This window comes from Notamacropus eugenii, chromosome 6, assembly GCF_028372415.1.
Source record: "Notamacropus eugenii isolate mMacEug1 chromosome 6, mMacEug1.pri_v2, whole genome shotgun sequence".
Taxonomy (NCBI): domain Eukaryota; kingdom Metazoa; phylum Chordata; class Mammalia; order Diprotodontia; family Macropodidae; genus Notamacropus; species Notamacropus eugenii.
The window spans coordinates 296,784,500-296,794,286 of NC_092877.1; the positions used below are offsets into that span (position 1 = coordinate 296,784,500).

At 37.8% G+C, this 9,787-nt stretch overlaps 1 protein-coding gene across 1 annotated transcript in view; it reads right to left on the reverse strand.

Annotated features, from left to right (window-relative positions):
* CPB2 (carboxypeptidase B2) overlaps positions 1-9,280 on the reverse strand; it is a 48,379-nt gene extending 39,099 nt beyond the window's left edge. Inside the window, exon 1 of the mRNA XM_072617219.1 lies at positions 9,172-9,280. Within this exon, the coding sequence (XP_072473320.1) occupies positions 9,172-9,242 (71 nt within the window). The 5' untranslated portion in view covers positions 9,243-9,280. The remainder of the gene's footprint in view (positions 1-9,171) is intronic.
* Between the last annotated feature and the right edge of the window lie 507 nt (positions 9,281-9,787).

Here is a 9,787-nt window from a genome sequence, read left to right on the forward strand (position 1 = left end):
AGTTGACCTCCATCTCACCTAGGTCTAAAATTCTATGAGTCTATGATTTTATCTCTTTCCACTTTTATCTCACACCATTCTCTTTCATCAGTACACTATATACCCTCTAATCAGGACTGCTTAGGGTTCTCCAAGCACATTCCTTGATTTTTCCCCTTTTGCTAGGGTTATTACAGATACCTAGAATATCCTTCCCTATACACTTTCTATCTCGTAGTATCCTGCCTTTTCTTTAAGGGCTTCCACAGTTCTGGCACCTACCTACCTACCTTTGCATCTTCTTAAGCACTTAACAGGTTGCTAGATGGCTCAGTGGAGAAAGCACTAAGCCTGAAGGCAAGAAGACCTAAGTTCAAATCTAACCTCAGACATTTACTAACTGTGTCACTTTGGGCAAGTCACTTGACCTCTGTTTGCCTTAATCTATTGGAAAAGGAAATAGCAAGTCACTCCAATATCTTTGCCAAGAAAACCCCATAGATGATATGATCCACAGAAACACAAGGAGTCAGACATGACTGAACAACACAGTGCTATGCACAAAGTGTCTAACATTTATTAATGGTTCATTAATGTTCAGAGGGGGGGAAAGGGGACAAAGGGTAAGAGGGAAAAAAAGAAAGGAGAGAAAGAATCTGAGCAAAGAAGCATCTCTCTGAAAACCAGTGCTTAGCATGGTGCCTGGCACATAGTTGGCACTTCAAAAATGTTTATTAACTGACTGGCTCAATGAAAAAGGAAACTTCACACTGTTCTCTCTTTCTGGTCTTCTAAGCAAAATCGAATCAAAAGGACTTCCTTAATACTTTCTTTGCAAAATCAATAGATCTCCAGTGGAGAAGGACCCTCTGAGTCCCTCTGAATTAGGACTTTAGGAGTCAAATCTGGAGGGAATATTAGAATTAATTTAGTCCAATTACATTATTTTACAAATTAGGAAGGCAATATTCATAGAGGTGAAATTGACTTTCCCAAGGCCACACAGGTAGTAAATGACTTTGAAGTTTTGATAATATTTATGCTTATGCTTTTCAGAAGCATAGACAGGACTGGAATAAAACAAGGCCAGACTGAGTCTGTCCTCAAAATGAAAGCTCTAAAAGGAGCTCATCAGTGGCATAACAGGGTCAGCATGGTAGAAGGATATTGCGGAAGAAAAGGTCCCAAGAACTAAAGGAAGTTCCAGAGTGAGAAAGTAGTTGAGTCATGATGGCAAAGCTCCTAGTTAGAGTCAGAAGCACAGCTTAGAGAGAAATAGAATATGACCTGTCTGGGACCATCATTGTTAAGGTAAGCTCAGTTCTCACGTGAACTGTCTTGGGTCAGGTACGAGGCCCCCCCAGAGAACAGCTGGGAATTGAGGAGTGAGACACGAGTTATCTCGTTTTCTACCTCTTCTCAGTGGAAACTTGCTGGGGAGAGCATCCCACCCTTGAGATTGGTCCGTGGTCTGAGTACACCTTTTGTTAATTGGCTAAGGGGCTGAGAGCATTCAGTCCACGAGGGAACTAGCAGGGGGAGAGCTTAAATGGGGACAGGAAAGCCTGAGAGGGGATTGTTGTTCTTCCTTGCTCCTCGGGAGAGAGAAGGGGGCTCCCACGGGGAGCACTAGCCCTGCATGCTGACATGTAGCTTGTATCTGGAATAAAGCCTACACCTCTGTTTGACTCTGGAGGTCTCTTCTCTCATTTGTTTATCTGGCTGGCCACCGAAGATCAGGTAAGAGGACCCAGGCAGCCCACAGCAGTTAGGCTGGACACATCATGAAAATGGTGGCTTGGAAAGGATTTCACCAATGAGAGAAAGGGGCTAGCATGATGGAGGGATATTGCAAGATATCCAAAGCATACTGAGAGAGTGCAATAAGAAAAAAGAAAAGAAAAAGGAGTCCTGGGGTAGATTAGTTCTGATAAGAGAATTTTTAAGAGGAGAAAGAGAAAGGAAGGTAAAAGTAATACACTATTATAGAAAGGATTAAGAAGAATGGGATGAGATTTGCTATTTCTCATAATTAGGGTGAATGAAAGAAAGAACATACAAAGAGAAGAAGGGGTGGGAGGAAATGACATCAGATGAACCTCACTATTATCTGAAATGAACAGAGGGTGAATACACATGTGTAAACAGTGTGGTTTATTAATAAATCAAACTCAACAAGAAGACAAATGAGGGTATAGGATGAGGGTTAAGAGAAAGGATAATGCTGAGGAATGATTAGAGGTAAGCAAAACAAATTTCCTGATCCTGAAAGGGAAATTAAAAGAGGAGAAGGAAGAAAATAATTAGACTCAATCTAAGAGGATACCTTAAGTTTCATTTTAAATAATTGGGAAATCATTAAACAAATTGTGATCTATGAATATAATGGAATATTTTGGTCTGTGACAAGTGAAAACATGAGTTCAAAGAATCCTGGATAGTATGAACTGACATAGAGTGATGAGCACAATGAGGAAACTAATATAAGGGCAATGACATTGTAAAGAAAAACAACTTGGAAAGAATTAAGAACTCTGATGGAACCAATGACCGGTCGGTCTCTGAAGCATCTGTAATGAAGCAAATTACCCAGCTGACAGAAAGAGGTCATGGACGCAACATGGAGAAAGACATACACATTTCTAAATATGTCTGTGTGGATTTGTTTTTCTTGGCTATACTTATTTGTGACAAGATTCTTTTTCTTTCTTTCTCAGTTTTTAACTGGGATGGGAAATGGGAGACAGAGGAATTAGTAATAGCAATGCCAATAAAAAGATGATTTATGCAATATTTTTTAAAAACGCACAGAAGAGAAGAAGAAAGTGTAGAGCAAGACAGTTTTGAAAGTAATGCATAGGATTTCATAATATATACTTTTTAAAAAAATTAAGTGGTATGAAATAAAGATTTATGGGTTAATGCTATTTAAATTCATAATTTAAAAAATAAATTTAAAAAAGAAGAGCTTGGTACTGTAGGAACTAAGTGAAGAGGATAAGCTGGTCTTTACATGGTCTTATTTTCAGTAGTCACATAAAAATTTAACATGCCTAGAATCTGTGCTGCCAGAAAAGACAATGGGGTCTGATTTAGAGGAAAGATCACCTTGTTCCAAATTCATCATTAACACTGCCTATGTGACCTTGGACAGGACATTTACCCTCTCAGGGCCTCAGTTTCCTCATCTGCAAAGCAAAAAGATGATCTCTAAGATCCCTTCCAGCTCTGAATCTTATGAACTCTATGCATTTCTTCCCTTTCTTTCCCTTTATTTTTCTCTCCATCCCTTTCTCTCCTTCCCTCTCTCCCATCTCAGTCTCTCCTCCCCTCCCCCTTCCTTCTTTCTATTTAACTGTGTGAGCTGCCGCAGCTGCCAGCCAGCACTTGGGCAACCATTTCCCAGTACAATTAATGACTTTGTTTACAAGGTTCTCGTTAGCATTTTATCTCCACTCATTGCAGCATTTGGAGTTTTAAAAGCAAATGACTATTTGAACATATGAGCTCTTTGGCTGTCTTCTTCTTGGCATATGGTATATAGATGTCTTTAAAACTTTCTTCTGTTCTTGTTCCAGGGCATCTCACAGAAAAAAAACATTTGTCAAAATGCAACAAATCAGCCACTAAGAGACTACACCAGTTCCTAAAGGTTATTAGGAAAATGATCACAGCAGGAAAGATAACCAAAAAAAAAAGCCTTAGGAAGAAGCCAGGCTGTTAGCTCTTTCCAGCGGGTTTTATAATCTTTCTCTAAGAAGTAACTAATTGAATCTTCTTGTTCTTAATAAAATAAGAGATGTTAAAATTTTTTATTTATCTTTGCTTTTTGTAAAAGATGCATTCAGCAGAATTCAGTAAAAAGTTGATTTTTCACTTTAAGGAGGAAGAATTTGTAGTCTCATTTACAAGCAGGGTTTCCTTTTGAAGGAAAGGTAACTGAAATTCAGCTGAGCAATGCTACACAACAATTCACCGTTGTTCATTGCCAAAGACAAGATCTCAAAGTATATTTTGATGAGACATTTTCCTACCGACCCTTTCATAAGTGGCCATTTTATTTATTTAAAGCAGCAGCAAAAGGACATTTTGTGTGAAACAGAGAAAAGCAACCTGAGGAGGAAAACAGTTCTGAGGACCCAAGAGAGAAAACAGCCTCTCAGATCAGAGTACTGAGATGACCTGAGCGGAAGCAGTACAGAAACTAAAATATTGACTAATGTTAGAGATGGTAGTATATTGTTTCCCAACAATTAATTTTAATATGATTAGTTTCAGGACTTTAAAGTTTATTGCCAGGAAACTTTGAATCAAAAGTTTGGGACTCTGGGATTATAGTATATGGATTGTGTTTCCCATATGAGAGAAATATAAATTTGGAGTTTCTCAACGTACATCAGAAATAGGTCACTACATATGAAGAATTCCTGATTTGAGGCATTAGGACCCAGAACAAGAAAGGAGATCAGGACACTTCTTTGACATGCATTTGTTCATATAAGTCTTTTCATTGTTTGTATTCATTACATGAAGTAAAAAAAGCAAGGAAAGGAATATACACAATGACTACAACAATTTAAATGGATAGAATAACTACCACAAAATAATCAAAATTGAATATTTGAAAATTATAAGACCAAGCTTGACCTTGAAAGAAGAGATAAAAAAAGAGACCTAGCTGATCTTTTGTGTTTGGCTTCATTGGTTTTGCTTAATTTTTTTCTCTTCTTCTCTTAAAAAAATTCTTTAATATAAAGGACAACTTTCTGGAAGGGGGGGATAGATGAAAAGGAAAATGTAGTTGATAACTAAAAACAAAAGAAAGAAACAAAAATCCAAAAAGTCTATTTGTCATAATTTAAATAAACAAATAAAAAGATCAGAAGCCATGTTGAGAAGACACGGAAAAGCTGAGAAAAGCAGATACCACACAAAACTTGTAGAAGCTAACTAGAAGCTCTGCTGCTGATTCAGAGAGTTGATCTAATTGGAGGAAAGTTCTGTGGTGGGTGAAAGCTGGCTGGAAAAAGGCTATCTTGCTCAGAGATGTCAAACTCATGACTAGCTGGCTCTAAGAGGCTAAGTGAGGAGGTAATCGGACTAAAATGTAATTGTGAAATGTTTTACAAAATAAATAAAAATACAATATGACACAGATCAGGTTAATTTGTGTTAATTTTCTAAGGGAATATGTATCTTACTCCATTTCTATTTGAATCTGACACTATAAATTGAGAAAGGAGAAACCTCTTAAAGGCTTCCCTATGTTGTCTTTTATCACCCTCTATGAATAGAGAGGGGGAAGAAACTCTCAGTGTCCATGGAGAACAAGACCTAAATAGCTTTGAAGGTATCAGGATTAAAAGGGTCTACTTTTTACTGAAAATATTTTGTTGCCTCAGAGCCTAGCCAATAGAGCTGGAAAGCTCTGTAAATCCCAGGCTTAGGGCTACTGTTACCTAAAAGAGCTAACCCTGCTTCAGTGGTCTAAGCATACTAGAGAAGCTACTTTATCCAACAGAACACTTAGAAAAGGGGTACTGACCCCAGAGAGGGATCAAAATTTCAGATGAAAGGTGGGTGACTAAGGCAAAGGTTGCAGAAAGGAATGAAACAGCAGAGTCTTTTAGGGAACCAACAACTAGTTGTGGCCATCATCTATCTATTGGATCTCCACCTAAATACAAGTCTGTTGGGTTGCACAGAATCAAGACTTTCAAGGCTCACGCAAGGTGGGCAACACTGATATCATGTCCTAAATCAGACTGTTTAGGGTAAGGGGGGGAACCTGTGGCCTTAAGACCACATGGACCTTCTAGGTACTCAAGTGCAGTTTTTTGGCTGAATCCAAATTTTACAGAACAAATCCTTTAAGACCTCAGTTCCTGTAATGGTAATTTAAATGGGAAGATCTTTCCCATACATTAATAGACCCATGTGACCTTCCTGAGTCACATGGAAGTCTGAGTCACATGGAGCCTGTAGTGAGAGGGGTTTGCTGAACAGGTGGAACAGAAAGGGGTGGAGCACGAAGTGAATCAGAGCAATCAGAGTTAGGAAACAGAGAGAAGGCAGCAACTAAAGTGAGAGGGATAGCTTTGTTTAAGGGAGCTGGTTTGTGGGAAGCCTAACAGAGGGAAGGCTTGGGAATGGTATTCCCCCCTCATTGTTATTGTGTATAGATTTCTTTGTTGCTATGATGGATTTGGCTTTCTGGTGTTGGGATTCAGCCTTCTGATGTTTAAATAAATATTTTGGTTCTGCCTTCCATGTGGAGAGTCTGAAATATTTTGCTATTCAGAACTGTGCTGGCATATTCATTGCTGCTATAGGTGCTGTGAATATCACATTGATGCTACAATTCCTCACCCCTGGTTTAGGGTCAACTGAAAATGTGCAACTCACTAACCTGAGTCAACCCTGAGTTCCTTGAAGAACTGTGGAAATTGTGGGAATTGAGTGAACGACACTGACTCCATCTTGTGACTCAATTCTGGATCTAGCTCAGTTCCCTTCCTATTCAATTATAGGTCTAGACCAATTTCCATCTTGTGAGAAAATTTTGTTAAATTATAGGAATTGTGAGAAGTTTACTGTATTGTTTGAACGCATCCCTGATTGGCTGGGAAACTGGATTACCTCCACCTGTTGCTTAGAGACCCTTAAATAGGGACCTAGGTTATGCTGATCAGAAACCCAGTCAGGTCTAAAGATTGAAACAAGGAGTTTCCTCACAATTATAAACCTCAAGCAATTAACATGTCTTATCTGAAAACTGGCCCCATACTGGTCAATCAGTTATTGTTTCCATGTTCCTTTAATTGAATTCAGACATGGGGCAGGAGGGAGTGGAACATTTTGTCCTGAAATCAGAGTATTGCATCTATTTGCTCTCTCAACTTGGAAAGCCCCTAATCTTTTTCCAATTAGAAATCAAATTACCTAATCTTATATCTTAGTTTATATCCTGTTAATTGTTTTCTTTTAATGCATTAAAAAAATCTGTCTCCTAGTGTATTCCCGCTACAGTGCCAGCTTGAGGTGCCCTGGTCCTAATTTCTTATGCAATTGGCATGTATTGCTTAATAAATCGATGTGCTCAGAAGTTCAAACCTTTGTCTCAGTTATTTGAATCAGATTTCACCCATCACAGAAAACAGCACTCAAAACCCAGAAAATACAGTGCCACTATCCTAGATAATGCAGACCAGGACCATACAAGGCTGTAACATTCCCTTTAGAAATGTGCAGAACCTGATTTAATACAAAGTCCTAAATTAGGAATTAAGATTGGAGAATAAGAAACAAAATGCTAACAATAATGACCTATTGTGAAGTCACACTCAAAATTTATATGAATACAAATACCAAACATTCCTTATGGAAATTAAAAATAACTAAAAATAAGTTGGAAAAATATCGATTGTTAATGGGTGGATTGAGTGAATATGATAAAATTGACAATACAACAATTTATTCAGTGCCATACCAATTAAACTATTATAGGATTACTTTATAGCATGAGAAAAAATAATAATGAAATTCATTTGGAGGAACAAAGATCAAGAATCTCAAGGGAAATCATGGAGGGAAAGCAGGAAGGAAGGAAGCCTAGCAGTAACAGATGTGAAAATATAATATAGATATGAAAATATAATAAAAACAATAAATATCCAAATGACTTAGTGATTGAGAAATAGAGAGACTGATCAAAAGAACATATTAGGTATCAAACTTAAAGTTGGCATACATTGGTATAGTGTCCAATAAACCCAAAGACCCAACAAATTGGGACAAGAACTTACTTTTACTTGCATTACTAATGCTAGTAATAAAATTTCAAATTAAAAAGTTTTTTGAAAATGTGGCATATTCTTATACACAAAATGAATGTACTAATGCCACAAATAATTAGAAGAAGCAAAAACATGGGTCTCAGAATTGTCAATACATCTCATCATGGCACTTGTGAAAACCCTCATGACTCTAGTTCTTAAAACAGCAGTGAATTAGATGTAGGTAAATATTGATCTCATATGGTATAAATCATGCTTTTAGGACTGGGAAAGGACATTGGAGATTATCTAATAGAAACCTCATGTCAAAATGAACACCCTCATTTACATTTACAGAGGATCTAACAAGTTAAGTGGTTTACCTGGGATCATACAGCTAACTAATTAGTAGCAGAGCCAAGACTGAAACTTTGGTCTCCTGAGACCCAACACAATGCTTTCCTCATTACACAATCCAAATCTGTACTACACAGAGGGAAAAACACAGAGCTTCTGATCAGAAGACCCAGGTTTCAATACCTTTTTGCTGTGCGAATCTGGGAAAAATCATTTAAACTCTTGGAGGCTATTTCTTTAACTCTAAAAGGAGGTTAATAAAATGTCTACTACCCACCTCACAATGCTGTTGTAAAGAAAGTGCTTTAGAAACTTTAAAGGATTATGCAAATGTGAAATATTATTATAATTACCTGCCTCCTCCAATATTCCCTTTTCCCCTACTTCAGCAGTCCATTTTTAAACTATCTCCATTTAAATATGATACTGGGGAAACATTCATGTCACAGCATGAGAAGTTTGGGAGCTTCAATTATTTTCTTTTTCCTTTAAATACTATATCTCTGTAATCTCCATATTTTCTCAGAGTATTTGTCTCATCTTCTAAATTGGAACTAAAACCACAATGAGAACATTGAATCTAGGCACCAGATTAGATTAAATCCTATTGCTTCACTCATGGTAACCAGAGCCAAGGTAGGTGACTGGGGTTTTGATTTAGGGGGAGATAAATTTAGAGAGCACTGACAGAATTTATAGTCTTTGTGCATTATGGAAACAGTAAAACTTAACACCTAATTAGCAGTAATAATAAAATATGAAGCTGCTAAATAGTAAGTAGTTCCTGGGCTGTTGTCCAACCCTCTTAGTGGCCTTCTGAACAGTAGTAGTCGTCTTGTCAACTGAGGTCAGTTTGCCCTAGGAGATGGTTTGTGGTCCTTGTCCTAAGCTTAAGAATTTCTTGTTACAACTTTGGGGGCAATTAATATGCATAGTTAGGAACCTGCCTGGATTTTAGTATCAGATTCCTTAGTCCTATGCACTAGTTTGATTCAGTATAGGGCAAACTGGAAGGGAGAGGGGCAAACTTCTCACCACAGTCCAGGTTCTATTCAGTTACCTCTGAAAGGCGATGACATGCTGCTCCTGCCAGACAATAGCTAAAAGCAATCCCAGGATATAAAGCTTCATCTCAACAGGCTTTTGAACAAAATGAAAATAAACTGAGCAAAGCTGAGGGTCCAATGCCCTGATCATTGATTATGAAAGAGTCTTCTTTACACAGTGGTTAAAATGTAATGCCACTTGTGATTTCACAGTAGTGACTCAGTCGATCAACACAAGCTTCTCTAAAGAGAGGACAAGGATGGTGTGTATTCTGTTGGTATCATCTCAACAGCTCCATTTTGAATAGTTAAGTCAATACTCTGGTTGTGAAGCTCAGAGTTAGAAAGTAGCAGTTGAATGACAATTCTTTTCCTTAGCCACAGAATTTGGAACTGGAAAGGACCTCAGTGATTGTCTATTCCAAACTTCCCTTTTTGCAGATGAGGAAACTGAGACCCAGAGACATAAAGTGACTTGTCCAACTCAGTGGACAGATTTTTTAACCTCAGTCCTTTGGCTCCAAGTCCACTGCTCTCTCTGTTGCTTTTAGGAGAAAGAAGGAGAGGAGAAAGAAGGTAGAGAAAAGGGGCAATAGTACTAGCAGTAAAATACTGTTGAACAATTGTACC